This window comes from Sarcophilus harrisii, chromosome 6, assembly GCF_902635505.1.
Source record: "Sarcophilus harrisii chromosome 6, mSarHar1.11, whole genome shotgun sequence".
Classification (NCBI taxonomy): Eukaryota; Metazoa; Chordata; class Mammalia; order Dasyuromorphia; family Dasyuridae; genus Sarcophilus; species Sarcophilus harrisii.
The window spans coordinates 206,300,943-206,314,059 of NC_045431.1; the positions used below are offsets into that span (position 1 = coordinate 206,300,943).

Genomic DNA, 13,117 nt, shown 5'->3' on the forward strand with positions numbered 1-13,117 from the left:
TCATTACATATGTCATTGTAGAACTTTTTTTTTTTTTTTTAAGCAAAATAAACATTTAATTTCGGGCCTGAGTCTCAGGGTTCTGGTATTACACCAGCATGGTTGGATGAGTGCCTATACACCTAATGTGGTGGACACATTGAAGGTGAGGTCCTCATTATGGTGTTCTTGTTATGTCTTGTACCTCATTACTATGTCCTTTTTGTGGAATTTAACTCAATAGGGACTCTGCAAAGCCAAGTTCTGGTCATTTTGAGTAAGTTCTCACCCCCATGCCTAAGATTATTTACTAGGCAAAGAGTCCTTGCAATACCTTTCACTCACCTTGAAATGACTTTCACCACAAGAGTATGGCTTTCACCAATTGGGACCCCACAGTGGGGTACAAATTTTGTATAGAACGTGGCCATTCCTAAGCAGGTAAGAGGCCCTGAAATTCTACTTAACATCTCCCTATTTCTACAATTGCTCCTACTCTGGAAGGGAAAATCTAAAAGAGCTAAACTGAAATTTGACTGATTTTTCACATTTAGTGTGAGGATTTATGCAGTCTAAGTGAAGTGAGCCCCAGTAGGGCCTTTGTTAGTTTCTGCATGGGTAGGTGATTGTAGGGGGGATGCTGTTACCCACTCAGCCAGGTAAAGGAAGTTTGGGTCCTGCCCAGTTTCAAAGTCTGGGGCCCCAGCAATTACTTGTTGATTCCAACCAACCTTCCTAGGGAGAAGATAACTCTTGTCTTATAAATATCAGGAAAGTCCCTTAGATCAGAAGGTTCGCCGATGTTGCTTGGTGTATACTAGATGGCAACCCTTGAGGTTATCCTTCTCCTATGAAAGGTCTCCCCTTTACCTTGTTAGTTGTGAATTCATTAGGAACTTTGCCTATCATATGGTATCATAATAAAGCTTTTTGCCCCTTGACTGGAAGATCACCTAAGCTTGTGAATTCTTGACACATGACTGAGGGAATTCTAGACATGTGTGATGATAAAGTCTCTTCCTCAGAAAAATGAGTACAGTTCTCTTGGTAATAAATAATCAAGAAATTATCAGTCACCCCAAGCTGCAAGGAATCACTGCCTTGATCAGTTAGCAGTCATCAACAATCAAGGCAAGATCTTCTGGCAGCAAAAAGCTTAAAACTTGCTGAAGAATCTAATAGTGGCTAGCATTTTTTTCCATAAAATTTTTATTCATTGCTATCTATACAGTAGAACTTAAGAAAGGATTGAATATAAAACAATAAATTTCTATTTCAAGAAAATATATATAATAAATATTATACATTGTTTTCCAAGTTATCCAGCTTTTCTTTGCTTCCTTCTAGATCTTCTTTTATTTTCTGCTGTGCACTTTTTATTCCCCCCCCCACCTTTTTCTCTAAGAAGGCTACAATTAAACAGGGATATATATATATATATATATATATATATATATATATGTAATTTTACAGATATAGAAACTGAAGACTTGAACTTAGTTCTTGCTTTTAAATCAAGGTTTCTTAATCTTGAGTCCATGAATTAAAAACATTTTTGATAACTATTTCAATATAATTAGATATCTCTGTAATCTTTTCTATTTTATTTGATATATTTAAAAACTTTACTTTGAGAAAGTCTGCGGGCTCATGATTTTTTTTTTTTTTTCCGGGTGGACTTTGCTCAAACTTAAATCACCACATCGGCAAATAATCTATAGACTTTTTAGGTGATTCATGGAGGATATGGTAAGGCAAAGTGTAGGAAAAAGTTGCAAGTCGCCACTTTTGTCTCAATGCTTGGATTTTCTTAGACTTCTTATCCAACAGTCTACATTTTTTTCCTGTGGGGAGGAAAAGAGGGAGTAAATTTCTGTCATTTTACAACAAAAGAAAATATTCATATTGTACCATGTTCTGCTTAGTGAGAATAGTGAGAGGGATAGAAAATGGGAAATTGCAAAGAATTTGTCCTTTTTTATGGTTAGCTATACATATGGATCTCAATGTTCAATTTTGACAACTACATATTAAAAAGAATATTGATAAATTGTCCCGGAGTTAAATGAGGGTGACAATGATGGTGAAAAGGATGCAGAATGTGCAGAGCATGCAATATAAGGATCTCTTTATGGAAATAGAAAGATGTTAAGGCTGGAGAAGAAAAAATGTAGGGGAGTGAAACATAGTATCAGATATTTGAAAGTATTTTACAGAACATGTATTGGATTTGGTTTGCTTTATCCAAGAAATGGAAGTAGGAGCAACAGGCATAAATTTAAGGGAAAATTTTGGAAACGTTGTAAGCAAATATTTCATAAGCACTGGAATATTAAAAAATAGGATGATTTTCTAAATAGGTATAATGAGTGCCCTCTCTGGCTATCTGCCAAGTACCTTTTTGGTACTTGGTACTTTGGTACTTGGCCAAACTGCCTATATTTGGAAAAGTCTTGAGTGACTTGTAACATAGAGAATACAACTATAAAGCATGCCTTAAAAATTTGGAGGGTGGATTGAATGAGGTAAAAGTTAAATTACATGCTAATATGAAGGAAAGATTTATCAGCCATGCTTTCTGTCTGTATCTCAATTATTTATTCTTACATTCCTCATCATTGTTGAAACATATTAAAAAATCTAACTCTATAGATGGCAAAAATCTGTAACAGAATAATAGTTGTTTTATGACCTCTTCAGATCTGGGAATATAGAATACTCATTCCAGGTCTGGGAATGTAGAGCTAAAAGAGTATCACAAAGGCATAGTTAAAATCTATGAGTAAAGTCAAATGTCCCATTCCTAAATCTAGTTCTCTCTTGGTTAATCATTACCCTAGAAATTCTGATGAGCAAAGAAACTAGACTTTTATTACTAGCACATAGCATAGTGAAATTTTTAAATAGGTAAGGGATGGAAAATTAGATTCCCTTCTCATATTGCTATCATTTCTCAAGCTAAATCAAATAGTATTGATGCTTATTTGCCTTATAGTTAGCATGAGACCATATCTCCAGGATAATCTCTCATCTGAATACATCTGAGAGAACCACAGTAGTTGGTCTTTTTGGCTGTCACAGATAAATTTAACTGTATCTTGAGATTGTGATATAATTGAGTAGGAAGGCATATTGTAAGGGGAAAAAAAGGGAAAAGAGTAACTTTCTGGATCAAAAATAAGTATGTTTTTGGCAATAATTTGTAGCTCAATGCATCAGTCACCATGCCAAACTATCATAGATGTTCACACTGAAGTGCTTGCTTGATTTGTTTTCCCTAAGATGAAACATTTCTAGTAGAAGGTGAGTGATTGAGGAAATGTACTTACCATAATTTGAACTATTTGTAAGAGGCATTGCAGGGTCATTTGAAGAGCCTCTTCCTTCTTCTTTTTGCGAAGTTTTCTAGCCTTCAATACAATAATAATATAGCATGCCATCACAGTGGGAAAATGATTAATCTTCAAGGTATATTATGGAATGTTTGAGGGAATATTTGGAAACAAAGGAAAATTAGGATTTGTTACTATTTACTTCACAGTATTTTTAAGTAGGAAAAAGTGGGCACATGTGATGATTTGCCAGAAAATACAGGCAAACCAAGCTAGGAAAATTACTTGTATCTTTTACTGAAACAGATAATCCAAGAATCCTTGTCTACCTTGTTTCATAATTTCATGATTATTTTGGATTGAGTGGACCCAAAATACAATGGAATTTTGTTCAATCTTACCTCATTCTTTTTTTTCCTCTTTTTCACTTTTGGCTCTTTTTCTTGCTCGTTGGACGGATCGGTTTCTGGAAATGGCAGGTTTTCTATCTGACTGTTTGGGTGAGATAGATTTATATGTGCTATGGATGAAAAGCAAATCAGCAAAATATTAAGTTCTGATTAATTAACTAAGCGAATTACATGTCCCTACTTGAGTGCAGTGGGCTAGAAATGAGAAATACAAGTTTGATAGGAATTATAAATCAGTAGCATGTGAATGGATTTCTACTTTTATCTAGGATAAATAGAATAGAGAGAAACAAAAGCAAATATAATATGACATCAAAACATGGGTAAGCCTAGGAAGAAAGTTTCTTCTTAAAACTATTTAGCATAAGTTTGGATTGCAGGGTAAGTGGAAGAATGAACAATAGATCCTTTAAGAGAAAAAAGAAAGCTAGAAACATAATTCTGTGAGAAATTACTTGGCACATTTGATTGAAGCTTCTCTGTACTTTTATAGTCAGTCAAACTGGATGCAGGAACTCCATGCTGTTTTGACTTGCTTTCTTCTGGGCCATAGATTTGTTGAAAATTAGCAAGATCATTTCCACCAATTTTCTGTTTTTTCTTCATGGGCATCAATGGATGATGGGTATCTAGGGATGATAGAAGAGATCTTGAATTTCCTGGGCAAGAAGGTCACGTATTAGTACTTCCCCTCATTTTGGGGAAAGCCTTTCTTGTGTTCAGACTTCAAAAAACTGTGTAAGTTTAATTCCTGAGCATCTCTTCTGTGATGCCAAGGAAAGATTTGGAAAAATAAGAGTGAGAAAAATGGGGAAACCCAGAGATTTTTATGAAGCATTAGTTTTGAACTGGAAGATAAAATTTTGATGCTACTATTGCCTGGAAATTTTTACAGAGTACTTAGGTAAGAGCTTTAGCGATCAGTTTGAGTAGTGTGTTAATGAAAATTAATTAGACCTTTATAGAAATTCATGCAAAAATGTATTTTTCATATGATATAAATATTTCAAAAAAGCCTTCTGAACTTTGTTCATTTTTAAAAAATTATCTTACATCAAGCAGGAATTCCTTTCTTCGAACTTTATGTGCTATAAAGTACCAAAACTGAATTATTCTATTAATATTTAATTTTTTCAATAGAAACATTATATTCAATCATTTTTACCCCTCTTTTTCTAGTAAGGTTCCAATGACTGAGCTTTTTTCAAAAGAAAATCAGTGTCCATAAAAGGGAAGATTTTTTTCTTTTGAGATATCTGAAAGCAAAATAAAGCAGATCTCTTCTATTTGATATGAACAATGCATATCTCAGCCTTATTTCATATTTTTCTCAAATGAGGGCAAAGAAAAAATAAAATATAATTCATTTCTTCTTCTTCAAAAAAGATCTGGACAAAGACTCACCTGTTACCTCATTCTGATCCTGTTTGTTTGCTCCTGGAAATGTAGTCAGGGGGTAATGCTGAGTGGTTATTGGATCCGGGAGGTCATTGGTAATCTGAAATTCACTATGTTCTTGATTCTTAGGTTGACTTAAATTCTCCTTCTTGAACTTACTCTTCCTAGAAGTATTATTGCTATAAGCTTTCTTCTTCGTGTACTTTTCTTGAGCACCTTGGACTTGGGAATCAGAAATCACTAATCCTAATGAGGAAAGAGAAATGGCAAGCATGAAATTCTACTAGGAAAGGGTGACATACCTACTCTTCACAACATTTTGCCCTTTGCAGTCTAGAAAATGAGGCTGTCCAAAAGGAGAGAAACATATTTCATGAAAGAGCAAGTTAAGAGAAAGGACACCAGAATCTCATTGATCTTTTTCGAGACTTTGGCATCAAAATCTTGGAAGTCATATTCTTTAGGAATGTTCTCATAGAATAGGAATTTCTACAGAATTACTTTTTTTCCAAAGAAATAGCCTGGGAGTAGCATTAATTTCTAATTTTATAGTCTTAAACTTTGTGCAAAACCTTGTACGAAAGTCCTTTTTTGGAATTGCTTTTAGATCCATTTTAAGAGGGAAGAGAAAATGCCAATTATAAAACAATCACACTCATTTTTAGTAGACACTATCTTCAATTTATTTATTTTTATTTTTTCTTTCCTTTTTTATCTTAAAATGAAATTGCTCATGAATGAAGACTTTTTTTTTTTTTTTTTTTTTGCCATAATTGAAGAGTAAGTAAGTAAAACCTTTTCTTCCTGGTGGCAAATTCTGGGAATTTGATAAAACACTCTTACAGCTTGTTCATTTCTGGACAACTTCTGGTTAAGTCAAAGATTATGAATTTTCGGGAAGGGAAAAAAAATATCTTCATCCTTCTCAATTTTATAAGGACTCAAATTCACAATGATGAAAAATCCAGATTTAAGATCAAAGAATTATTTCTATGACTCAAGAACAAAATTTGAAATAATATGAATAAAATTTCAGAATCCCAGAAATAATCCTGAAATCAGTCTTGGAATTAAGGCAGAATTTGGCCACTACCACGGCCTGAACACCAAAAGGAACCTTGAGTAAGACCTTTGGTAACTCAACTGAATTTTGTGTACATTACTAATATTTAACAACACATGCAAGAATTTATATACCCTCATTATTAGTTATTTCAAGGTATTATTCTTAGAAGTTTATATACATTTTTCAAAATTGTTTTCATTATAACTATAACTTTTTCTTAACTTTTTTCATAACCATAACTTTTCCAACTTCCTCTATGATCAAAACTGAGGAAGTGTTCTCAATTCACGATATTGTCACTTAAAAACTTGTTTGCATGTTTCTTTGATACTTCTTCACAACTTAGATGTCATCCTAGACAAATCAATCTTACTCCTATTCAAAATGTTGCCAAGTTTTATTGTTTGCCACATCTTTTATCTATTTCACATTCTCTCTTCTGGTACAGGCCCTCATCACTTCATGCTTGTAATGTTGCAGTAATTTCCTGATTATTCTCAGAATACCAACTCCAGTTCATCCTCCAGTCACCAGTTAAAGTGATTTTTTAAGGCTTAGGTTTTACTATGTCGTTCCTTTAACTCCACAGATCCCCACTACCATCAGGGTCCAACATATACTCCTTTATTTGGCTTTAAAAGTTCTTCACAACCTGAAAAGTTTCTACCTTTCTTACATTTCAATGCCCTCCAAATACTACTCTTTTTGCTTTTTTCTCAAACAACTCTTCATTTCCTGATTCTATGCTTTTTTTTTTTTACTATCTGTTTCTAATGTTTGGGATTTTCTACTTTCTTGTCTCCACTTCCTGGCTTCCTTTAAGACAACTCAAAACCTTCCTTCTGCAACAGTATTTTCCCAATTCCTATTACTGTTGATGACTTCCAATTTAACTTAATGTAACTTGAAAATATATCATGTTTGCATGTTGTCTTCATCATCATCTCTCCTCCCCATCGTTCTCCTCCCCTCTTCTCTCCTCAATTTCAAGACAAAATCAATCTTTAAAGAACAATGTGGAACACAACAGAAAGAGCCTTGACTCTAGAATTCGAATATATGGATCCAAATTCTGGTCCTGATATTTACTAATTTTGTGACCTTAGACAAATGTCACAAGTTGATTTTTCTTTTTTTCCCATCAAGTTTCTTTTTTCATTGTGTAGGAACTTTAAACTTTCTTCCTGTCTCCCTCTTTGCTCTTTCCTATTCCCTTCCTTCCTCCCAGTTTTTTTAAACATCTTCATAAAGATTCATGTTGTGAAAGAAAACATAGACTTCCCTAAAACCCCAAAACCTCAAGAAAAACAAGTATACTTCAATCTGTATGCAGACACAATTCTTTCTCTGGGTATAGATTGTATTTTTCAACATAAGTCGTTTAGAGAAGGGAAAGGGACCAGTATGTGCCAAAATGTTTGTGGCAGCCCTGTTTGTAGTGGCTAGAAGCTGGAAACTGAGTGGATGCCCATCAATTGGAGAATGGTTGGGTAAATTGTGGTATCTGAATGTTATGGAACGTTATTGTTCTGTAAGAAATGACCAGCAGGAGGAATACAGAGAGGCTTGGAAAGACTTACATGAACTGATGCTAAGTGAAATGAGCAGAACCAGGAGATCATTATATACTTCAACAACAATACTGTATGAGAATGTATTCTGATGGAAGTGGATTTCTTTGACAAAGAGACCTAATTCAGTTTCAATTGATCAATGATGGACAGAAGCAGCTACACCCAAAGAAAAACACTGGGAAATGAATGTAAACTGTTTGCATTTTTGTTTTCTTCCAGGTTATTTTACCTTCTGAATCCAATTCTTCCTGTGCAACAAGAAAACTTTGGTTCTGCACACATACATTGTATCTAGGATATACTACGACATATTCAACATATATAGGACTGCTTGCCATCTAGGGAGGGGCTGTAGGGTGGGAGGAAAAATCAGAACTGAAGTGAGTGCAAGGGATAATGTTGTAAAAAAATTACCCTGGCATGGATTCTGTCAATTAAAAGTTATAAAAATTAAAAAAAACATGAGTCCTTTAGAGTGGTCTTGAATCATTATATTACTGAGAATAGCCAAGTCATTCACAGCTGATCATTTAGAATACTGTTGTTACTTTGTACTTAGTATATTTAGTATATTTCACTTTGTATTATCTGGTATAAGTCTTTCCTGGTTTTCTTGAGAGCATAATGGTATTCCATCACAACCACATAGCACAATTTCTTTGGCCATTCTCCAGTTGATAGGGATCCACTTAATTTCCACTTCTTTACCACCAGAAAAAAGCTGCTATAAATATTTTTGCATATATAAATCCTTTTCTTTTTCTTTTTAAAATTTTTTTTTATAGATATCTAGTAATGGTGTTACTAGATCGAAGGATATGCATGGCCATAGATCTTATATTGCTCTATAGAATGGTTGAATTGGTCCACAATTCCATCAATAATGCAGTAAGGTCTTATTTTTCTTAAATCTCCTCAATGTTTCTCATTTGCCTTTTCTGGCCTATTAACCAATCTAATAAGTATGAGGCCATATCTCAGAATTGTTTTGATTTGCATTTCTCCAGTCAATAATTAATATATTTTTATATGGTTATAAATCACTTGATTAGTTCATATGAATTTTCATAGCTTTTAATTATTTATTGATTGGGGAACAGGATCTTATAAAAGTTGACTGTTTCCTATATGTTTGAGAAATGAAACCTTCAGAGAAACTTCAAAATTCTTTTCATAATTACTATTGCTAAATGTATTTCCTTCCGTTTATTCTATTTTTCTCTCCTTTCATCCAGTCCTTCCTCAAAAAAGTTTTCCTTCTGACTGTTCCCTCCTTCAATCTGCCTCCAATCTAATGAGGGATTCTGATTAAGGGTAATCCAAGATCCTTGCCATTATCAGAAGTATGAATCTATGGTTTTCTTTTCAATTCAATTCAAAAGTAGAAAAGCAGGTTACTTCTACATCTTGGGATAGTTATCATTCCCTATAAGAAACTTTTCACACACCCATATGTACATATTGTTAACAAATTGAAGAGAAAAAAAGATTATGGAAAATCACCAAAATTTATCCTTTCCAATAAATGAAAAATAAAACACCTTGGATCAAGACTTACCAGTCTCTTGGTTGTGACTTGGTTCATTATTTTCCTCACTTAGTTTGTCCAGGAGAGTATCTAAAACATCAAATGTATTTGGGGTATGACTGGTGGACTGCAATGCTCTCCCTTTTTCCTTATCTTTAAGAGGACTGGATTTCTGTTCTTCATTCTGGATCCTTCCACCAGTCTTACTGGGACATGTCTTCTGCACATCTTTGTCTCTGATGTTTTTTTCTGCACAATCTGAAGTGATGAAATAGAGACTTGCTTAAGACTAATTTGTATGGGGTACTGTGCAACTGAGAATACTTTTTTGTTTCCCAGGAGAGATATCTCCCTCTCCCCATCACTCTTTCTTCTTTTCTTTTCCCACCTTCTCTTTTACTCTTACTCCCTTTCCCACCCACTCTCACTCTCTTTCCTACTCACACTTTCACTCTCATTCTCATTTTTCTCTCACTTTTATTCTTTCACTCTCAGTCTCATTCTCATTCTTTCTCACCCACTCTCATTCTTTCTCATCTACTCTCACTCTCACCCATTCTCACTCTCATTCTTTCTCATCTACTCTCTCATTTTCTCACTTTCCTTCTTTCCCATCTACTTTCTCACACTCATTCTCTCTCTCACTCTTTCCCACCCTCTTTTCTTTTCCAACCCTCTCTTTTACTCTCACTCCCTTTTCCATCCACTCTCACTCACTTTCTCACTCACTCACTCACTCACTCACTCTCACTCTCTATGTGTACATATGTGTTAAGAAAAGAGCAAAATAAGGAAAATATTATGGAAGTAGAAATGAAGATAAAGAAATATATTTTTTAAAAAGCTGTCAGTTGGGCACAATCTTACCTATATTTTTGGAGTTTTCCTGACCTAAGTTTTGTATCTCTTTATCCCTTGATGGTTCCTAGAAAAATAAGCATATCTTATTTACTATTTTAAGAATTACACATTATCTTTCTCTCTCACCCTATCATTTCCTAGAATACTTTTCCTCTGATTTTCATGCATCAAAATTAAAAGTTGGTCAATGGAATATAGAAATCCAGAATTCTAATTCCAGTGGAGGAGGAGGTGCAGTTTTCTTGGCTTCTAGACTACATCTTTTCTGCCACAAAAGAGATGTCTTCCACCACCTACTTCACAAAGATCTTTGTGGTTACTGAAGATACAGTTCTGAACCGGGGTTGATCATAGACAGGTCGATGGCACCTCAAGTGTCCACCCTGCTCACAATCTTTTGTGGTGGGAAAGATGTTTCTACATGATAGATGAGCTTTACTTTGACCTTTGCAAAACAAGTGACTACACATAAATTGATTTCAACCTTGCTTAAGATCAGCAGTTCCGTTGCCATCAAGCAGCTCAAATCTCTTTACTTGCCTTGTATTACTTGTGAATTGGAAAGAACTTCAACTTCAGTTTGTTCTAATCTTTCATCCTGTTCAGTAATCTCTTTTGCCTCATTTTGATGGGCAATTATTATACTAGATAGCACAATTTTAGAGTTTGAAAGAGCCTAAGTGCTCATTTTATGTAACAAATACTCAAAAGGAAGCTCTACTGTAAAGTAACTGAGAAGACTGTACAAGTCTTTGTTCAAGCTTTTCAAGAATTGGAAATCTAATACTTTCAAAGGCAGCTTATTGCACTTAACAACTCTAATTATAAAAAAGGTTTTCTGGTCATCAAACCAAATTGGCCTTTGGGCAACTTCAACCATTTGCTGCATCATACATAGTCTTACTGCTCGTCTGAGCCAACATGTCTTACAAAATCCTAAATTCAGATTCACCTCAGACTCCGTGTGCCTGAGGAAAGTCATTTAATCTCTATCTGCCTCAGTTTCTTCAACTATAAAATGGGGATCACAATAATTATACTTAAAGAAGGTAGTTGTAAAAATCAAATGAGATGATATATATCTTTTTAACAGCACATAGCACCGTGCTCAGAATGTTATAAGTATTTAATAAATACTTGGTCCCTTTTCTTCTTTTCCTCTTATTTCTGCACTATATAATTGGTGCTTCAGCCAAATTCTACTAAATTCCCCCAAACAAGTAGGTTCTGTTGCCCTTCACTTTCCCATAAGTTGAAAGGTTAATTTGTTTTCATATCTGCCTTCTGAACAATGCCACAAATAACTCTCTTCCTATTGCTCACTTACCTGAGAGTGAAAAGTGGACTCCATATTCAAACCAGCAAGCCCAAGGCCTAGTTCCATATGATTTGGCCCTGAAGGGTGAGGAAGCCTCTTATATTTTTCTGAAAGGTCAATCAACAAACTCATCAATAAATGAATATATTCTTTCAAGTTCCTAATTAAAGGTTATTAACACCAAGCTTAACACACTCATCCTTGAATGAATGCTTGAAATATTATTCCTTAGACTGGATAAAGGTCCTCAGTCCCATGGCTAAACCACCATGCCCAAAGCCTATTTACAAGTATGTATGGGTGTATAAATACAGAACAAAAGATGTAGGAATTTAGAATAAAAGTATAGGACAGTTTAGACATTTTGTTCCTTTAGCAGAATAAAAAAATCTTGAAGGTAATAATGACTGCCTCACTTTTGTTATTCTGATCTCATAGACCAGCTTGTTTTGAAAACAAAGCTCTTGATTGATTGATTGATTAGCTACTAGATTGCTCTCTTTTGTTTCTTCATAATTACCTCACTGGGAGTGTGAAGATGGGAAGGGGAAAAATTGAATCAACAAATACTTTTTGGGGAAATTTTATAGAAGGAAAATTGGTGCCTCCTCAGTTTTCATCCAAACCACCATATCTCAAAACTTTATCATTTCAGAGCTGGAAAGATCTAATGGATCATTGTAGTGAGACTTCACAGAGAAAGTGACTCATTCAACTCATGATGAGACTGAGCTGATGTAGACTAAATAGGTTCATGATAGGATAGAGATGTCATTGCTATCAGTGGCTCCTCAAAGCCTTCAGGCCCCAGGGCAGAAGATGCAAGTAGACTAGAGGACATTATCCCCTCACCCAGTGAGCTTTGATTTAAAGGCCCACAAAACCGTCTCAGACCTGATGAGAATGGAAGGTCTTTCATGACTCAAAGTAAAAGCAAGAATCTGAGAGATCATTACTGATCACCTAAAATAGAAAATTTGATTATAGTACACAAATACTGAGAAAGTTTTTGTACAAAAAAACTAATGTACAGTACAAGATTAGAAAGGGAAGCAATAAACTGACAGGAAAATATTTTTTTTACAATCTTAAAGAGTTCTGAGATAAAGAGTCCTGCCATTTCACAAATAATATGAAAATTAGACTCCTAATTTCATAATAAAAATATTCAAGCCATTCTCCAATTGAAAATGCAGTCAGTAGGATAAGAGGCATGCACAATTCTCAGATGAAGAAATTGAAACTATTTCTAGATCATTGGAAAGATGCTCCAAGTCATTATAATCAGAAAATAGCAAATTGACTAACTCTGAGATAGCCAACACACCTTCAGATTGGCTAAGATTCCAGGAAAAATAATCTGATTGATTTTGGAGGATGCAGGATAAACTTCGACATTGATGCATTGTTGAGTAGAGTTGTGTAGATCAGAATCAACCATTTCTGGAGAATATGTTTGGAACTATGTCTAAAAAGTTATCATAGATGTGCATACCTTTGATCATATCAGTTTATACTGGGATTATATCCCAAAGAGAATTATAATTGAAAGAGGAAGGACCTGTGATGTCACGAATGTTTGTGCACCTTTTTGTTGCCTAAACTGAAACTGAATGGATGCCCATCAGTTTGGAGATGTTGTAAAAATTTC

General features: G+C 34.5%; 1 protein-coding gene across 1 annotated transcript; it reads right to left on the reverse strand.

The window, feature by feature from the left end:
• Positions 1-1,674: 1,674 nt before the first annotated feature.
• On the reverse strand, positions 1,675-11,598 carry LOC116420069. Its single transcript, XM_031943561.1, has 5 exons — positions 11,476-11,598; positions 10,155-10,212; positions 9,318-9,545; positions 5,126-5,365; positions 1,675-1,823 (listed from the first exon to the last, which is right to left on the reverse strand). Exons 1-5 carry the CDS (start codon positions 11,596-11,598, stop codon positions 1,675-1,677), a joined length of 798 nt encoding a protein of 265 aa, XP_031799421.1.
• Positions 11,599-13,117: the final 1,519 nt, after the last annotated feature.

Excerpts from the sequence above, each read along its gene's own strand:
- LOC116420069 (XM_031943561.1), bottom strand. The coding sequence starts at position 11,598 with ATGAGTTTGTTGATTGACCTTTCAGAAAAATATAAGAGGCTTCCTCAC. Across the intron at positions 9,546-10,154 it reads GGAAAACTCCAAAAATATAG|ATTGTGCAGAAAAAAACATC; the intron begins GTAAGATTGTGC and ends TCATCACTTCAG. Across the intron at positions 5,366-9,317 it reads AAGTCACAACCAAGAGACTG|GATTAGTGATTTCTGATTCC; the intron begins GTAAGTCTTGAT and ends TTTCCTCATTAG.